Below are 20435 nucleotides of genomic sequence, written 5' to 3' on the forward strand. Positions count from 1 at the left end.
TAGCATCATCTAACTGACGTTAAAGGGTACCCTAAAAGTTAGATGACCCTAAAGGGTCAGTTAGATGACGTCTTGGGATGAGAATGGGCTCACACAGAATGTATCCGGCTTAAGCTCTGCAGGATATTGGCCCTCAAGACTTGATATCAAGCCCTCAAGACAAGATCCCGTACTATAAGGAAACTTTAACAACCATCCCATTTGAAGTTGAAGTTGAAGCCAGCAACTACATCAAGTTTCCTCAAATCTGACCCTGGAGGTCCAGTGCCCTGTGGAGTTGAGCTCCACCCCAATCAAAGACACCTGAGCAAGCGTATTAAGGTCTTGAGAGTTAATACAAAATGACTGTAAGGTGACTTTAATCAGGGTTTCCGCTAAGCTCTTCAGTGCAGTGGGCCTATATGGATCATCCAGCCCAAAGATCCAACCACTACCCTACATACACCTAAATCACTTCTTGGATTCATTACCCCAGAATGTGTTGCAAACACTCCTACCAAACCTCAAATGTTCTCACTAACAGCAGCTGCTGTGAACACACTGACTGGTCCATGTGGAGATCTATTTATAAAGTTATCTATCAGCAGAGCTGTCGAGAGTGCTGTTCAGCATCAAGTCTGCTGATGAAATCCAGGCAACACAAGGCAATATCACACAAGATTGAGACCTGTTCTCTGTTGCTGTTATAACACAAGATGAGAATTAAAGGGGTCATAATGGTTCTAAAAAGACCATTATTTTGGGTATTTGGTGTAATGCAATGTGTTTATGTGGTTTTAGGTAAAAAAAAAAAAAGTCTTATTAATTATTTCACACATACTGTACATTATTGTTGCCCCTCTGTGTCCCACCTTTCTGAAAAGCTCATTGTTTAAAAAGAGCAGTGTGCTCTGTTTGGCCAGCGATCCAGTGCATTGTGATTGGCCCAAAAACCTTAAGCCTGTGACGGAAAGGACACGCCCCTTACCATATTTGGAACATCAGCTCCCAAAGCAATAATGACAGGTGATCATGTCAGCTAGATGACCAAGCTGATAGATCAACCGCTATCACCCCTAGATCAACAACAATGATCTTTGGAGGGACCATTTCCCTTCATGTTCCACTTACTCTTATGGTCCTCTTATCTTTCCCTTTACCCTGTTGTCCCTTTCTTTTTTGGTTCCCATTCCATTTTTCCTTCCTTTCCATTGCCTATCTGGTTCCCTTTCCACTTCCTTTCTGGTCCCTCTTCTTTTTCACCATTCTGCTGCTTATTCCAATTCTTGTTCACCTTTCTATTCTGTTTTCTCTTTACCAGTGTTGTGTACTCAAGACTCGGACCCGGTCTCGAGACCATATTTTAATGGTCTTGGTCTTGGTCTTGTCATGGACTCGTGTGCATTTTTTGACTTGGAATTGACTCGTACTCGAACATATTAGGACTCGGACTTATTCCCAAGTCCACTCGAGTCACATTCAAACTATTTCATGACTATTACTGTTAATATTTCTTTAAATTGTTGTTTGATCGATGATTGTTGACTTTCTTGTGCGCAGCTGCGCAAGAGTTGAGACTATAACATTTGCGGCGTGCAAATGCAGCAGGACTCAGGTCAGATGGGATGTGGAGCCTCTAGCTCAACTATGTATTGAAAATGTCTGCCTTATCATCCATAATTCAGTTTGCATATAAGAGCCACACAGAATTTGTGTGCAGTAATGCTATATGAAAGAGCACTTACTGATTGTAATAATTGTAAGTCATAATTATACTAAAATTACCTTTACACCACTGTGACCTTTTTACCATTACAGTGTAGATGATTCCATGGTATATTTGGTTTAATGTTTGAGTATGGTGCCAATTTTATTGTTACCACCAAATATTTTATATATATATAATATATTATATATATACTATATTTATAATATAGTCTGTTTGAGACCAAACCTTAGGTTATTCAATCTCTCTGGTCTCAGACACGACACTCTTTGGTCTCGGTCTCGACTCTGACTCGACTCTCTTTGGTCTCGGCTCGGACTCGACTCTCTTTGGTCTCGGCTCGGACTCGACTCTCTTTGGTCTCGGTCTCGACTCTGACTCGACTCTCTTTGGTCTCGGACTCGACTTTCTTTGGTCTCGGTCTCGGCTCGGACTCGACTCTCTTTGGTCTCGACTCTGACTCGACTCTCTTTGGTCTCGGTCTCGACTCTGACTCGACTCTCTTTGGTCTCGGTCTTGACTCGGACTCGACTCTCTTTGGTCTCGGTCTCAACTTGGACTCGACTCTCTTTGGTCTCTGACTCGACTCATACTTGACTCTCTTTGGTCTCGGTCTCGACTTGGACTGGACACTCTTTAGTCTGGGTCTCGACTCGGACTCGACTGTCTTTGGTCTCGACTGGGACTCGACTCTATGGTCTCGGTCTCAACTCGGACTCGACTCTCTTTGGTCTCGGCTCGGACTCGACTCTCTTTGGTCTCGGTCTCGACTCGGACTCGACTCTCTTTGGTCTCGACTGGGACTCGACTCTATGGTCTCGGTCTCAACTCGGACTCGACTCTCTTTGGTCTCGGTCTTGACTCGGACTCGACTCTCTTTGGTCTCGGTCTCAACTTGGACTCGACTCTCTTTGGTCTCTGACTCGACTCATACTTGACTCTCTTTGGTCTCGGTCTCGACTTGGACTGGACACTCTTTAGTCTGGGTCTCGACTCGGACTCGACTGTCTTTGGTCTCGACTGGGACTCGACTCTATGGTCTCGGTCTCAACTCGGACTCGACTCTCTTTGGTCTCGGCTCGGACTCGACTCTCTTTGGTCTCGGTCTCGACTCGGACTCGACTCTCTTTAGTCTGGGTCTCGACTCGGACTCGACTCTCTTTAGTCTGGGTCTCGACTCATACTTGACTCTCTTTGGTCTCGGTCTCGACTTGGACTGGACACTCTTTAGTCTGGGTCTCGACTCGGACTCGACTGTCTTTGGTCTCGACTGGGACTCGACTCTCTATGGTCTCGGTCTCGACTCGGACTCGACTCTCTTTGGTCTCGGCTCGGACTCGACTCTCTTTGGTCTCGGTCTCGACTCGGACTCGACTCTCTTTGGTCTCGGTCTCGACTCTGACTCGACTCTCTTTGGTCTCGGGTCGACTCGGACTCGACTCTCTTTGGTCTCGGTCTCGACTCGGACTCGACTCTATGGTCTCGGTCTCGACTCAGACTCGGCTCTCTTTGGTCTCGGTCTCGACTTTGACTCGACTCTCTTTGGTCTCGGTCTCGACTCGGACTCGACTGTCTTTGGTCTCGACTTGGACTCGACTCGATGTTTGAGTATGGTGCCAATTTTATTGTTACCACCAAATATTTTACATATTCTTGAAGATATCTTTAAGTCTGTTTGAGACCAAACCTTAGGTTATTCAACCTCTCTGGTCTCAGACACGACACTCTTTGGTCTCGGTCTTGACTCTGACTCGACTCTCTTTGGTCTCGGGTCGACTCGGACTCGACTCTCTTTGGTCTCGGTCTCGACTCGGACTCGACTCTCTTTGGTCTCGGCTCGGACTCGACTCTCTTTGGTCTCGACTCTGACTCGACTCTCTTTGGTCTCGGTCTCGACTCGGACTCGACTCTCTTTGGTCTCGGTCTCGACTCTGACTCGACTCTCTTTGGTCTCGGGTCGACTCGGACTCGACTCTCTTTGGTCTCGGTCTCGGCTCGGACTCGACTCTCTTTGGTCTCGGACTCGACTCTCTTTGGTCTCGGTCTCGACTCGGACTCGACTCTCTTTGGTCATTCCACTTCTTCATCCCATTCCCATTCTTGTTTGACTTTCCGATTTGTTTTCTCCTCAACTTCCCTTTCCCTTTCTTCTTTCATTTTCTTTTCTGCTTCCCCTTCATTTCATCTTCAATTATGTTTAACCATCTTGAGTTTACTTTTCATTTTGCGATTTCTTTCTTTCTCTCTTTATCATCATCTTAAAATTTCCTCAGTTAAAATTCTTTGTGCTATTGTGCAGAACTGAGAGAGTGAGGTGTGAACAAATGATCCGCAGACATTACAAACAGAGCAAATGTTAATTAAACCAAAGACAGTTTGTCTGAAACCTTTCAGTAACTCTATTACTCACACAGCATAGATAAATAAAACTATACAAGTTTTCACTATTGAACGACATCTGTTAGTCAGATGAAGGACATTTTTTGTATCTACAGTTTGTGTATTTTGCATGTGAAAGAGGATGTGAATATGTTTTAGTATACTGTCTGATGGATTAGACCGCATGGTAAAATGAGCATTAATTTGAGCCTTTTATGTTGTAATTTCAGGGCATGGTCGACTCTAAAAGTACTAAATTCACTTACAGTAAAAAAGTTGCACCTCAGTAATGCCTCTCTTAACTTTATAGTCCTATAATAAGTGATCTTAAATAAATATATTCACATTTTAAGCTCAGGGTAAACAATTAGAGCCATGTGATCAGGATAATTACTCTTCTGGTGTTTGTTCTTCAGTATTCGTCAGCTTCTTTTCTCCTGTTGTTCTGAAAAGCACGTATCCTTCATCTGTCTGCAGTCTCTCCGAAATGAGCTTTTCATCACATGCTTAACAAACCATGTCCTCATTGGTGCTGTCACCACCCCGCCCCCAACACACACTCACACCAGCTCACAAGTCCATAGGGAATACAGATAATAAAGGTGTGTGTTCATATATGGAAAACACATGTTTTTTTCTTTATTCTGTGTGTTCCAGTAAATAAGCCATTTCTTTGGTAATATTTTAGTTATTTAGAAGCCATTTAATGGCGTTGAGTGTGCAGATTGTGTTATATAGTGGTGCTTTAATCAATACTATTGCATCTATTTGGCATTCAAAACTACCTTAAATCCACCAAAGACAGATCACATGATCTTAGATAAGAGTCCACTGAAAGAATGGACTTTTAAGATCTCATGAAATCAAAATGATAAATTTTCGCTCAGGAAAATATATTTGCTAGTTTTCCCAAGCACAATTATGGGAAGGAATACAATAACCTGTGTGTACTGGTACTGCTTTTACATCACTTCAAAGACATTCCAACATTCCTGCTTAATGTCTCTCCAGAAATGAGAAGCAGGAAAAATATCTGTATTACAGCAGAATAATGACATCAAGTCCCCCCTCCCCCCTCCATTTAAAAAAAAAAAAGAGGCCATAATGAATTTCTGTGTTAGGAAGTCTCGCCTCTGATTATTCACTGTGGAAACGGTTGTGTTTTCTCAGCATTGCCTTGCTGCTTTCTCGCTGCATATTTGAGCTGAGAAAACACATTTTCTTTGTTTCCAAGGAGACAGGGATGAGGAGAAAAAGAAGAACTATTTGTCTGCTGTCAAAGAAACCACAGCATCTCCAGAGCATGTGCTCTAGAGTCAGAAAAGAGTGAAAATAGCGTGTCTGCAATTTCTTTCCTGGTTGAATGCAGGATATAGAGCCGGTATAATTGTAACACTTTTTGGTTTTGGCTCATTAATGAAAAAAATGTTAGTAGTCCCCATGTAGTCAATAATTATATCCCTTAAAACTCATCTTTGATCACCAGAATTACACATTTAAACGTTTTATCCTTTTCATGCATTAAAATATCTTGAATGTAACTCGACACCCTCAGCTCATTTAGTATGCGCGGTCATATGAATATGCAAATGAGCTCCGCCTCCACTCACTCAGCTCAGAGATCCACTGGTTGACGATCACACATTGATCTGATTGGTTACAAGGTAGTGTGTGACATCAGAAACACCAGCGATTTCAAACCGTGTGTTTGAGACTGTCTTTGGTTCACTGCAGTTTTAAGGAGGAAATACTCAGCAATGCTGTCCACTTATGAATGTACGTTTCTCAGACATGTAATCAACATTTAAAACTTGATTTTAAACACGGACTGTTTCTAAGCTCAAAGGGGATGTAGAACTGAAAAACCCTTGCCATTGACGACACCAATGGCCGTTAAGTGAACTGCAGTCAGCAACTTATTGCTCGCACTCTATTTTACACTTAAAGCCCTGTTTTAATAGCCTGGTTAAAACCACACCATTTTCAGTTGTAACTGAGATGTGGTCTGGCAAAGCGTCATCATAGACAAATCATGTCCAGAGGGGCGTCACCAATGGACATCGCGGATAGAGTGATGAAGGGAGATGACGTATGCAGAGCAGCGGAGAAACATCTCTGAGTGTTGTTCTTTGCTAGGTTTTTTAACAAAAAGGAAACGTTCAAATCGCTTAAAACAGACATGATAGCTGATTCGAGCGAGTGATGTTCGATGGCGGCGTCCATCTTTGTAATGTAGGCTACAAAATCAGCTTCAAAATCCCAGCGCTGTCGTCTTCGTGTGAAGCGTTTCTGATTGGTGCCTCAATTTCGACGGATTGGAAATGGGCTTGAATGAGCTCTTTGCTAGACTAACTTTCAGAGCAAATCTAAATTTGCCAGAAGTTGTCTGGTTTTTCCCAGGCTAAGATCGTTTCTGATGAAATAGAAGGTTAAGATTGAAATTTGGACACATGCTGACCCCCCCCCCATGCTATACTAATATAGACCTAGCTATATATGTAAAACTTTTCTTTACGTGACACATTGACATTACAGCACAGAATGGCTCTTTCGGCATTATCCTGAACATTGTACAAGCATTTGTTTCATGTGTCACAGAACGGAAGAGAGGCTCTCGGGAGTGTGAGAAAACGTCCTTTTGATTTTCAAGGTGAAAACCGAAATCATATAAGTACTTATAAGTACGGACGAGCCGTGGGGCCGCCATCTTAAACCGGTCGTCCGCTCTACTCAGTGCAATCTGTATGGCGGATGATATGAGCTGTCAGCACATTTAATGAATCATATCTCACTGAATAGCGAACTGATTTTCACGCTGGGTTTTCAGCAAACGAAAACGAAACGAAAGCTATGATTCAGGACACATGGGGTATTTTATTCACAAAATACAACCAATAGTACAGTAATGTTAAATCTTAAATCTTACTTGTGAAAAGTAACTCCCGAGCGATAGTTCGCCGATTGATGCTGGAATATGCTCTGGCATCTACTACTGCTATGCATTACAATAGGATGGCGACCGGTTCAAGATGGCGGCCGGATTTCTCAGTGCCCAGCGGCTAATAGCAGACATCCCAAGTCTCTCGGAAGTTCCGGGTGTCTCCCGCATATTCATAGCGTCTCCCGGATGCCCGCAAATTAGTTAAAATCTCCCGGAATCTAGAGCGAGATTCCGGGAGACATGCGCGCGTAACATACATAGCGCGCGGCGCGTGCACGACAGAAATATGGGAAGCCAAACAAACCAAAACGAGACAGCGGGGGTTTACTGAGCTCGCGCCGCGCTGACATGTCATCTGCGTAATTCAATGGTCCGATTCGTTAGCGACCAATTTAAACAGCGCAGCGCAAACCATACATATAAACCATACAAATAAATGTACAATAAAGAAACCCCTCCTTCCTTACAAAGAATGGTTCTCTACTGAAGTTTAGGAGTATTAATTATGGAGAATTCCATAATTAAAACAGTCATTTGTTAATTTTATATAAAATATTAAAACATTTTAAAAAAATCTTCCTCCCTGAAATGAATTCTTGCAGGTTGCGATGTCTGCAATAGGGCATCTCTCTATAGACGAATCCGGCGAAACTACCGGAAGTAAGCGGGCGCCATTACTGAGCTGTTGCTGGGTAGCGTTGCGCCATTGCCTCCTATTGTTTTAGTTGCAACTTGCGTCCACTGGAATAAACAGCCCGCGATTTACGACTGTCACTAACGTTACAACGTTATCCCTTGTATAATGTCGAGTGGGTAAACAGTTTCCGTTATAAATTGTTTCAATGGTGGCAGTAAAATTTAAATTTTGAAGAGAAAACATTGTGAATACCCCGGGTCGACTGCCCCTGTCTGGTGCCGTACGGTTTACAGATTTCCTGGGCGAGGACAAGACGTGGACATTCGCGTATAATAACAATTATTTAATGACATGAGTAAAAAAAATATAATAAATATGTGATGTAGTGATCAGCAAAATCTCCTCTCTTGCTATTTTTTCTATTCAATTAACATGCTATGGTCATTAAATGGCTTTCCTGAGCTAAATGTAACGTTATGTGACATAATTGTTTTCCTGCTGTTATATTGACCTCTTTCCATGGTTTAAAAACACTAATTGGTCGATATTATGTATACTTTCTAGCTGTAACGTTACCTTACCCTTGCCTGTTGCAATGTGAAAATGAGATAAATAATGGACACAAATGAAAAACATAAATTTGTTTATTTGATTTCATTCATTCATTTATTTATTGTTGCCAAATGGACAGATCTTAGCCTAGCTAGCTTGCCAAGCTATTTTCATAAATAACGTTAATCTGTAAGATCGTTTGTACCTTCATCTGTGACTGGAGGCCACTGCAGTCACAGATCAAACCAACAAGTCATTCTGCCTGGCTGTAGCTGTCATCGAGGGTGAGTTCGCGTTATCAGAGGTTTGTTTACATACCGGTGCATATGTCTATACGCCTGTGTAACAGCTCAGTAATGGCGTCGCCACAAGATGGCAGCCTAGACAGAACGCTCGTCGGATTCGTCTATATGATATCTATGGTGAACACGTCACAATAAAATCAGTCGTCAAGCTTTCATAGGAAAATTATTACCTATAGCCCCTTTTAAACATAATTACATTTCACATGCCTTAACTCAAGTGTATTGTAAGTGTAAATACTAAAGTTAGTCAAAACACAACAGATCCTCAAACAATGTATATTTAGACAAACAGATTTATTTATTTGATCCCTTCCAAATCAGGTCTATGACAACCCCGAATCATGTAACTTGAAACCATAGGCTAACTGTTTCAAATATAATAGCCTATTCAGTTCTTCATAATGATCCTGTTTGTCATTGGACTCAAAATCAATTTAGAGATAAGATTGACTAATTATTTATTACAAGTACAGAACCTGTTTGAACAGGAAACTACCCCTTTTCTATTTTAAAGTATTAGCAAACAACACGATACTGTTGAGATTTCAGATGAAGTCATGAGCAATGAGGTTTGATTGTGGGTTTCAACAATCTCAAGTGTCCTCGTAAATCAATGAACGCGTGACCCGGCCGATGCAGATTCCAGATCTCTTCCTCCTCCTCCTCCTTAATGTGACAGTCACAGACATATGAAACCCAGCCCATGAGGCACGCGCCTGCGTGTCTCCGGGGACCAATTTAAAGGCGCACGCGTTCGCTGCCTGGCCTCTTCCTTCTATTCAAATGGAATCCTGCGCTTAATGCCAACGGTTGCCACGGCGACTGCGATGCCACCATCTGTCACACAGCCTATTCAAAGCAGCGCCATATCTCTTTAATGAAGGGGGGTGTGTGTGTGTTATTAATTACACACTGATGAAAAACAGAATTACAGTTCAGACCTACAGCGCAAAACTGCTGTTTTGTAATGTTTCTCAGGGTTTACACACTTTTTGACCAATGTTCTATGATTTTTATATTTTGCTTAGAAAAAGCATTTTCAATCAATCAATCAATCAATCAATCAATTTTTTTTATTTATATAGCGCTTTACAACAACCATGCGTTGATCAAAGCGCTGATTTTTACCAGATTTTTTTTTTTTACCTGATATTATGACCGTGGAGAGTTTGTGTTTCTGTTTCATCCTAGATGAAAATGTTGTCGCTTAAATTGTTCCAAACCTGTATAAGTTTCTATCTTCTGTTGAACACTAAAGATATTTTGAAGAATGTCGGTCACCTTTGACTTCTATGGTATGTCAATGGGGTCCCACATCTGTCTGGTTACAAACATTCTTCAAAATATTGAATTGAGTGAGACAGAATATCACTAATCTACTCCATTTCATGTATTCCTTATAGTCCCCGTGGTGAAAATCCAGCTTTTAATGTTGTTTATGTCTATGAGGTGTTTTTAATGTGGTTTTAGACAAACCATGTGTAAATTCACAATCAACAAATTGCATTAGTATTTTCTCCTTAAAACTGCAGTGAAAAAAACAACAACAAACAAAAAAACAGATAATATTGGCTGTTTCTGACGTCACAAACTACCTTTTAACCAAACAGATCCATGTGTGATCGTCTGAGCCGAGTGAGTGGAGGCGGGGCTAATTTGCATATTCATAGAACCGTGCCATGGATGTTACATCCAACATATTTTAAGGCATGAGGACATTTTTCAAGGAAAAAATATTTACATACGTATTTTAAAGGATAGAAGTTTAGACTATTATTGACAAAAAGAGTTGCAATGACCCCTGCATTCAACCAGGATAGAGTTTTAAGTGATGAAATTATTGAAATTGTTGGAATGAAATTATTAATAAATAATGAAATAATGAAATTATTGGACTGTAAGCAATGCATAAATGTCAAATATGGTAGAAACAATGTTAAACATATAATTTAAGAGCTTTATTATTTATTCAGCTATAAGATCTCAGCTCTGAAATAAAGCACTTGTGTGATGGTGTAAAGAGCGCTGTCGCCCCCTGTCGGCCGGGAGCTGGAAATATCATGACAGCACAAAGGAAAGAGCTTTCTCTGGAAGTTTCTCAGTGAGGGATACAATTACGTTTTGATTTTTTTAATAACGAAGAAACCCCCCCCCCCCCCCCCCCCCAAAAAAAAAAAAACATATAGGCAATGGAGAAACAAAATCACTATTATGATGGCTCTTATAAAATAATATAATAACACCGAAAACTATTACAAAATGACAAAACATCAGAAATGACTAAAATGGCTCCATTTCGACATTTCTGGCTCTGCATTTTATATGGTTATTAGAAAAATAGATAAAAATTCAAAACTTTGCCAAATATAGGCTATAAATAATTATAATGTGTATGGGGAAAATACACACACAGTTATAAACTAAAATAAAACACATTACCATTAGTTTAACTAACATCAAATGTTAAATAGCCCAGCTAATAATATTATTGAATTATCTTCCAATCTTCAGTTGAATGATTAAATCAGTCCATACACTGATGCCCTTCACATTAAAGTCTCCATCTTCCAGTTTGAGCGCGTTAAGCTCAGTCGCAGTGTCCTCTTTTAATCCTGCTCCTGAATTTAATAAATCTTTTAATCGATCAGCCAGTACATTAAACGTCACTGGCCCATCTGACGTCGGCACCCAAACACTCTCCAAGACGTCATACTGCAAGCAGGACGCCCACCGTTTCAAAACACCCCAATATGCCTGTTTAAACTCCGGAGACTGTCGGGAGAGGACCGCACACAGTCCGGGAGACAGCGATCCGCACAGTTTACCGCAACACCCGTCGTGATCTTGAATCCAGGCGAGGATAAAGTGCTGAGTGACGGCGTTCGTGTCGTCATCGCTGGAGAGGAGCGCAGCTGCTATGACGTCATACAGGCTTTCCGTTTTTCCCGCGCTGTCCCGAAGGATGGAATCCAGCACCGTTCTCGCATACTCGTCATTGCCGGGACGAGTTAGCAGAGAGTTCAGGAGTTCCCGGAGGAGTTTGCCTCTCACTTCTGCCTCAACCTGTAAACCAGGATGACTAGTCCTGTCAGACGAGCGGCAGAGCAGATTAAACGCAGATTTGCATGTAATGAAGCTGCTTTGATCAAACTGGAATTCCTGTGCTGCAGTTTTGGGATTTGGGAGAAGCATTTGAACGACGGAGTTCGGGGAGTAAGGGTTTGTGAGTAGATGAACGAGCAGCATGTGTTGACACCGAGCCAGGTCCGAGAACATGACTGGAGAGTGCGCCGGGAGCGCGTCCTGCAGCCGCTGGTTGGTGTCCTGCAGACCGGCCTCCAGTGCGGACCGGACCGTGGGGTTGGACTGGAAGCGGGAGTGGAGCTGCTCGCAGTACTCGGCCCACTGAAACGCCCGCTGTAAGCTGTGCTGGTCCCATTCACGCACGCGGTCCGTCTGAGACACGGCCAGTAACTCTAGGATGTTCGTCAGTTGTCTCTGCACAGCCTCCATGAAACTCCTGCACTGTTACCGCTGCACATAAACAAGCAAGCATGGAATATGAACTTCAGTCTTCAGCTAGCGCGTGCTTCGTTCTTGATTCGCTATTGGTGGAGGACGCGCATGACGTCACTTTTTTTCCGCGGTACTGAACTTCCTAAAACTATTTCTTTCAAAATAAAAGTTGCATATATATATAAATATATATAAATTGTTATTTTATAGAATAATAACATACACAACTATAATTTTTTTACATAAAACGATCTATAGAAGAACTTTGATCACTTGTTTTTTTTTACAGTCTCATTTTACATGTATTTTTTTTTTGTGAAAAGCACGTTTTGTTGCCTATTTTGTTTTAATTGTTGTATACAATTTTATCTGTCATTTTTATCTGGTTTATACATATTTTATCTCATATCCATATATATATATATATATATATAGCCTATAGTATTATAACATAAAGAAAAAAAACATATTTGTATGCTATTTGTATTTTTCAGGCCAGTGTTTCTCTACTGTGTGGCTCGTCGTTGTATGGTCTCTCCTGCATGAGCTGTCGCATCGCGCTGAATCAAAGACGCGTCGCGTCGCGTCTCTCAGGGAGGCGGTGAGATGAGCGCACTTTGAACTGAGACTCGCAGTGACATTCGGCTCTTTGAGGCTCAGTGTCATGGTAAACAGTCTGAGGACCCTGCGCTTGAGAAAAGCATGAATTCATTGGATACGAGAGTCTACTGTTGAAGAAACGACTGCAGTGCATTCTGGAGGGTGAGTGGATATTTTTCTGGAAAGAGAAATGTTTCAGATAGATAGATACATTGATAGATAGATAGAATTACATATAGTACAGTACAAATATTTTTATTCTTTTTAAAATAAAATGCATTCATGTGGAAAAAAGTTCCTTCAACATTCAGTACCCTAATTATACTTACAGAAGTACTTTTTTGAGGAATGCATCTTTAGATCTGCCTACAATATAGTCTGTTTTTGTGGTTTCTCTTTAAGTGTTAAAAATAGCTCATGAAAGCACCAGCAGCTTGGAAATATTACTACCGTCATAAAATGTCAAGCATATCCACTTGAAAACAAATAGAAAATAACAGTTTTTTGCTCTTAGACTGCAGAAGGTATTTGAGTTTCTCTCATATGGGCTGCCTCAGTTAAATGTGTTATTGTGCACTTAAAACTAACAGTTAAAGCCTGTAAATATAATTAAAGCCAGTCTGATACATCAAACATTATGTAATGGGATTGTGCAGACAACTAGTCTGAATAACCTGGGAAAGGAAATACACTTTAAAATGAACTTGTAAAAGGAAAAAAAATCAGGTTGGATTTAGAAAATGTGATGGGATGACCACTGCATGAGACTGAAGAAGTCCTGTGTGTGTGTGTGTGCGTGTGTGTGTGTGGGTGTGTGTGTGTGTGTGTGTGTGTGTGTGTGTGTGTGTGTGATTTACCCTTCACAGTCCTTTAAGGGCAGAATACAATGTGTGTTGTGTGCTTGATGAACATGACACAGCGGTGAAGCTCGAATAACTGCACCAGAATCAGATAATCGAGCTGGAGTATTATCACTTATATTTCTGCATTAGTCATGGTCAGTATTTGGTTTACGGATAGGAAATTCACACAACCTATTAGAGACACTTATTGCCTTTATAAAACAACACTTGCAACTTCAATTAAAACTCATCTGTTTGCTAAAAGAATATTGACTGAAATAATCTTATGCTGTTCAATATAATTGTCCCAGCTAAAGGTTTGTCTGTCACACTGTACACTGACCTTTGGAGTCACCCATATGTGCCCAATATGTGAGTTTATATGATTGGTGGTGTATGTACAGTAATTGTTTGCCGAGCATCTGTTTCAAGCTGGTGATCATACAGTCGTGTGAGCGTCTAATGTCAGCCGATGTTTAGCAGTCTTTGAGATAGGAGAGAGATTTTAGTGAATGCTTTTCTCTTTTATTAAGTGCCACTTTTTCACACAAAACCTCATGCCATAATGCTATATAGCTATCATTTCATAATAGCCAACAATGTACAATCACTGTATATGTTTGGAAATGATTTCATTATATCCAACAAAGTACAAACGGAGCTCACGCTGAACAAAAACTGGTTTAAAGGGTTAGTTTACCCAAAAATTAAAATTCTGTCATTATTTAATATTTACTCACCCTCATGTCCTTTCAAACCCGTGAGACTTTAATTCATCTCCAGAACACAAATGAAGATCTTTTTTATTGAAATCTGAGAGCTTTCCCTCTATTGACAGCTGCAACTACCACTTTGACGCTTCAGAAATTTCATAAAGAGATCGTAAAACTAATCCATATGAATTGAGCGGTTTACTCCACCATCTGATCTGGATACGGCCCGTATCCGGCTGATTACAGTAAACCTCGGATTCAGAATAAGCAGAAAGACTAATCTTAGCGTAGATGCCATTCTTCTTATGATTTAACGAGTACATCAGGTGTTATAGGAAGTGTTCCCGGTTCTGACCTAACTTTGAAGCCTAATAATCATTAAACTGATTTGAATAATAGAAATGTATAGTGTTCTATATGTATGTTAGGTTAGAGAGATGTGTTTTTAGTCTAGATTTAAACTGACAGAGTGTGTCTGCTTCCCCAGACAGCGTTAGGAAGATTGTTCCCGAGTTTAGGTACTAAATTAAAGATCTAAGTCGATTTATCAGCTATCTAGAATTTTGAGATCGCTACAGACGGACTATAATGCGTTAAGAGCTCGCTCAAGTACTGCGAAGCTAAACCATTTAGTGCTTTATAAGTCATCAGCGATATTTTAAAATGTATATGATGTTTAATAGGCAGCCAATGCAGGTTGACAGACCCGGGCTAATATGGTCATATTTCCTCAATAATCTAGCCTTGATGTCGTGAACACATGAACTAACTGTACCGCGTTTTTCACTAAAAAAGCATATGTCGTAATTTAGATATATTTTTAAGATGGAAGAATGCGATTTTACAGATACTAGACGATACTAAATGAAAGATTGGTCAAAGAGCACACCCAGGTTTCCAAAATTAGATAGTTTTTTTTTTTTTCAGAATTAATAATTACTAGTCATCCAGTTTTTTTATATCAGCTTGTGAATTGGTAAGTTTTGTCAGAGCGTGAAGAGTAGCATAACAGTGAAAACTAATGCCATGTTTCCTAATAATACATCATAATGATAGCATGTACAGAGTGAACAGCAGCGGTCCTAGAACTGAGCCTTGTGGTACGCCATACTGAACTTGTGATCGATAAGACATCTCTTCATCATTACCTCTACAGAGTGATAACGGTCAGATAAGTATGATTTAAACCTTGTTCAATTCCACTAATGCCAACATCATTTCCGAGTCTATTTAAAGCTGCAGTCCGCAGTTTTTCCTCTTTGTCGCCATCTCTGTTCGAAATTTGCAATTACAGTCATTCGTGAGTAATCAGCTTTACATGGGTTGTACCTAGACACGGCGCAGCGCGGATGAACACACTATTTGAGGAGAGTGTGTGTTTGTCAGTCACCGTACCATTTCGGATACTGTCGTTGAGAATCACAGATTATAATTTTTGGAAGTATGAACAACAATTTTCATTAGAAAATGTCATCAGAAAAACATCCACTTTTGTTCTGGTTCTGACATTGCAGTAAATTGTGCTGATTAAATCTAAAAATCTCTTATCATATCAAGCAAAACCATGCAAATTATACTTTGTTCTCAAATTGTAAATGTTAAAAACGTCAGCATTGCGTGACTACATGTAATGCCCTTCCGATATTATCCTTGTTTTCGCATGGGTCTGGTTGCAGTCTCTTTTTTTCTGTCGCCACTCCGAAGTCCAAACGAAGTCTTAAGTATTTTACAGAGGTTGAGTCTCCAGTTCGTCGTTTGAACCTTTCTGGATCCGCCGTCAAATTGATAAGTTTAATCATATCAAGTGCTGTGAGAAAAGGCAATAAACCTCCACCTCCAGCATCCTCATACTAGCCGAGACTGTGTACAGATGTGTGTGTAAAGATGTGACGTAATGACACAAAGACATGCTCGAATCTCCTGCAGAAATCCACCATTACCACTGGAGTTAAAAACATTACAAGAGTACCGCTTTTGAAAACAGAGAGTTTTGAACACTGGCTGGTCATGTACTTGCTCAAGTATGTATTTTGGATAATTTGTAACATAAAAAGCTAAAGCTACAGACTGCAGCTTTAAAAGAATGTTGTGGTCAATGGTATCAAATGCAGCACTAAGCTCCAGTAACTCTAATAGAGAGATACAACCACAATGTGGTAGTTGTGTGGCTGTTAATGAAGGGACAGAAAGCTCTCAGATTTCATCAATAAGATCTTCATTTGTGTTTCGAAGAGGAACGGAAGTCTTGCGGGTTTGGAAAAACATGAGGGTGAGTAATTAATGACTGCATTTTCATTTTTGAGTGAACTATCCCTTTAAAGCTACAATACCTACGATTTTATGCCGCTAGAGGGCGCTACATTCAAAACAACAACAACGGCTTTGCTTGATGACGCCGTGGAGGAACGCGGAATGATGGGAACTGTTGTTTTCAACTCCACCGTGGATAAATCAGTCAGACGGGAATCGAAAATTAGTTGTCATGGATGAGGTAAAGTTCGATTTCTATAACTGTTGCGTTTAATGACATGCTTGTTTTTCATTAAACTGAAATAACCGCAAGAAAAGCAAGGTTTAAAAGTAAATGAGTTATCACAGATGTTAGGGGAGAGCCGGGACGGTTGAAACACTTTTCAGATAAACGTTGTTTTCTAAGATACAGCCAACAGTTCACATTCTGAGAAGTATTCGCGGTGAATACGACCTTACGATTTTTCACATCATATGCATAAACAACAAGACATTCTAACAATAATACTAATTGTTTTGCATCGTTTACTGAATACAGAACACGGCGTCACTCACCTGTCAAGTAAAACACATGCAAGATCGGCGTCTCTTTCTAGTTCGAGTTTTTCACGAAGTTCTCTCCATTTCGGAAATGCCACGCCGATGTTGAGCTGGTTTTATTTCTCTGGGTCGTTTGGTTAAACCGTTCGTTGACGTTTGCGTTTATGAGACTTGTCTTTGTCGACAGAACCAGGTGCAATCGCTGAAGAATAATTGTGCTCCATTCCATAACAAATGTGCGAAACAAGCTGACGTTTGTTGCTTGATAGACGCTAACGCACAGCTACAACTTCCACATTTGTCCAGGACTACACGCAGTACAAGCGGAAACCGAGGTAACGCGGATATGACGCGATTGACTCTCGACTCCCAGCTCACCCCTGCTCACACGCCCCGTTTCCTTGGTTAAAATCGAAATTTTCTCGCGATTTAAACATTGTTTGAAACATTTGGAATATTGTAAGTTATCATCTTAACTAAATATATAACACTTGTGATTTTGGGATATTTTAATGCAAAAATCTTAGGTATTCCACCTTTAACTTGAACACATCTTTCACATGCTCAACAAACATGTCAGTGGCTACAATGCGCTTTACAAACACATTGTAAATAGAGAACGTTGACATCCCTCTCTCTCTCTCTCTCTCTCAATTTCTCTCTATGTACACACACACACTGTATATAAATATATGAAGAGTTCAGATGCAAAAGCTTCTAAGTGCCATTTGAAATTTTCTTCTTTAATGATGATTTTTATCAAGCTTGTATATTTAAGTTCAGTAATTTCACTTAAATGGCAATGATAATTACCTATTAATTGTTATTTGAGTGAAATTACTGAACTTAAATATACAAGTTTGATAAAAATCATCATTAAAGAAGAAAATTTCAAATGGCATTTAGAGGCTTTTGCATCTGAACTCTTCATATATATATATATATATATATATATATATTTATTTTCAGTAAAAGTGTGTGTTTGTGTCATTGCTAAAGTGTTTAGAGGTAGCTTTATGGTCTTGGGAGGTTGTTTGTTGGTTGTTTATTGATTATGTCAAAATAATTAAGTCTAATTATTTGGGTTTCTATATATCGCTTGGCTTCCTCCTTTACTATAAGTGTGCAGGATAATTTTCTCATGCTTTTTATCGTCTGCCAGATCTGATCATTTTGAGCGCTACTAATAATAAGGCCAATCTCAGATCGTATCAGCATTATCATTCAAGCCCTAATGATCACAGTCTGGGAAATATTAAAAACAGACAGCACTGATATTATTAGTGGACTGCTGTTCATGTCTCAAAAGGCTTTGTCTCTTCCTTTCTCCATATGGGACGATTTGTCCTCTTTTTAATTCCCTAGAGTGCCAGTAACACCTCGTTTTTTTCCTCTCAACCTTTTCCAGCACAGGAGCTCTTTCAGAAAGAAAAGAAAAGAGGAGATTTGGGTTTATCTGATAGACGTTTGGCAGGTAAAGTGAACTCTGGCTATTTTGTGAAACAAGAAAAAAAAATACAGATTGACTTTCAGTTCGTATTGGACTGCCAGCCATTCAGAGCTCACAACAACAATGTGACAATTGTTGGACCCAAGTTCTCATTCCCAGGTTGCTTAGAGAAAAACGTAGGAAGAGGCCCCATTCTGCATCACTGAAGATTTTATACTTCTCAGAACTCATAACTTTTCTCTTGTGCCTCTGGAATTCACATGTGATGCAATGAATTATGGGTAAGGGGAAATCCCTCGCAGTGCTAGGTGGCATCACGAATTATCGCCACATTTCTGCACTGTAAAAACACATTTTTTTTCTTTTATCAAATCAACTTAGATCATTGTTGTTCAGATAACTTAATATTTTAAGTTTCTGATGATTAAATCAATCTCCTTCATTGTTTTAACTTAATTTTTCCATTTCAATGAACTTCAAATTTTTAAAGTTAAACAACAATATTTTTGCACAATAAACCAGACCACTGCATGTAATGCATGTAAAAGCAACAATGATATGCAGTAACAAGCTTTTCTGAGAGACTGAACCAGATTCATTTGGCAGAATTCACTAGAAAAGAATGCACTGTCTTCATCCGTGTGGATTGGTACACATTCTTCATCAAATAGCCTCAGGTTGTTACAGGGAACTGCCTTAGACAAACATGGAAATGTCTCTGCAATAACTGCTCTAGCTTCTGTTAGTTACAGAGACACATTTGTTATCACTAAATGAAACAAAACCTCACAGGGTTCATAATCCTCAACATAACCAATTAATAACCAATCCACACTTTCATGACTTAATGCCGCTCTCTGTCAGGGGAATCCTTTTTTTTTTTTTTACAATTATGCTCACCAAGTCTGCACTTATTAGAATAAAAATATCAGTAATTTTGTGAAATATCATACAAATTAAAATACATGTTTTTAATATATTTTAAAATGTAATTTATTCCTGTGATGCAAGCTTTTAAAGCTTGCATGATCCATCAGAAATCATTCCAATATGCTCATTTGCTGCTCGAGAATCTTAATAACTTTAAATATGAACTATTTATGTGATATAGAAATCGTTTGCAGCATTATAAATGTCTTTACTGTCACTTTTGATCAATTGAATGCTTTCTGACGTTAGTTTATTTCCAAAAACCCAAACAATTGAACTGTAGTTTATATAGACCTGAAAATCAGAGAGAACTGGTGGTGGACGCTTTTGACTTAGGGAAGGGAGAAACCATCTAAAAAACACATTGCAAACACCATAACAAACACTCTGAACACCTTATCTCATCCCTAGCAAAGAACATTAGACACTGAATCCAGTCAAACCGGATCAGAGAATACCGTCAACGTGTTCACATTATCTAAGACGTATTTTCTTCAGGAAATGTAATCCAGATTGTCTGAATATTCTGAGGTTTGATTGGGAAAAGCATGTTTATTTGTCGAGCTATTGGGTCAAAGACAGAGAGAGTGGCTGTTCTGTCTTTATAAAAACGAGGAACAAGCGAGGGAATATTATTATCACAGGACAAACAAGAGAGCCTGGAGCTGGACTGTGATGAGAGGATCAGTGTGGGGGAACAGAGTCAGAGGAGAGAAGGACAACATTTGTGCTCTGTGTGAATTTTGTCAGAGCCAAATGACTGAATGAATGTGATTTGGTTGTACTGATGTAGATGTCGTTGTTTCCTGAAGCATGTGCAGTCCTCTGAGCGGTAAGCAGCAGCCGGCTGGCCCGGGCCTCACAGATCTGCAGCTGTACGGTCAGTGGCTGGCCAGTAGACATGAGGCCAGTCTGCTGCCCATGAAGGAGGACCTGGCGCTCTGGCTCTCCACTATGCTGGGTAAGTCTTTTATATCTCAGTGCTTCCCATGTCTTTCAGAACAGCATCAATTGAGTCTCAAACAAAAATGATCACTGGTCTGTTCTGAGTCAATGCTGTATAAATACAAATAAT

The 20435-nt window shown here is 40.0% G+C and overlaps 2 protein-coding genes across 2 annotated transcripts in view; one reads left to right on the forward strand and one right to left on the reverse strand.

Annotated features, from left to right (window-relative positions):
- Positions 1–10690: 10690 nt before the first annotated feature.
- On the reverse strand, positions 10691–12032 carry fancf (FA complementation group F). Its single transcript, XM_039656838.2, has one exon. The coding sequence runs from the start codon at positions 12030–12032 to the stop codon at positions 11013–11015; it is 1020 nt and encodes a 339-aa protein (XP_039512772.2). The 3' UTR covers positions 10691–11012.
- gas2a (growth arrest specific 2a) overlaps positions 12027–20435 on the forward strand; it is a 58584-nt gene continuing 50175 nt past the window's right edge. The window contains exons 1-3 of the mRNA XM_039656839.2: positions 12027–12165; positions 12530–12797; positions 20173–20321. Of these exons, the coding sequence (XP_039512773.2) occupies positions 20174–20321 (148 nt within the window). The 5' untranslated portion in view covers positions 12027–12165; positions 12530–12797; position 20173. The remainder of the gene's footprint in view (positions 12166–12529; positions 12798–20172; positions 20322–20435) is intronic.

This window comes from Pimephales promelas, chromosome 25 (genome assembly GCF_988280905.1).
Source record: "Pimephales promelas chromosome 25, fPimPro1.hap1.1, whole genome shotgun sequence".
In the NCBI taxonomy this organism is placed as follows: Eukaryota; Metazoa; Chordata; class Actinopteri; order Cypriniformes; family Leuciscidae; genus Pimephales; species Pimephales promelas.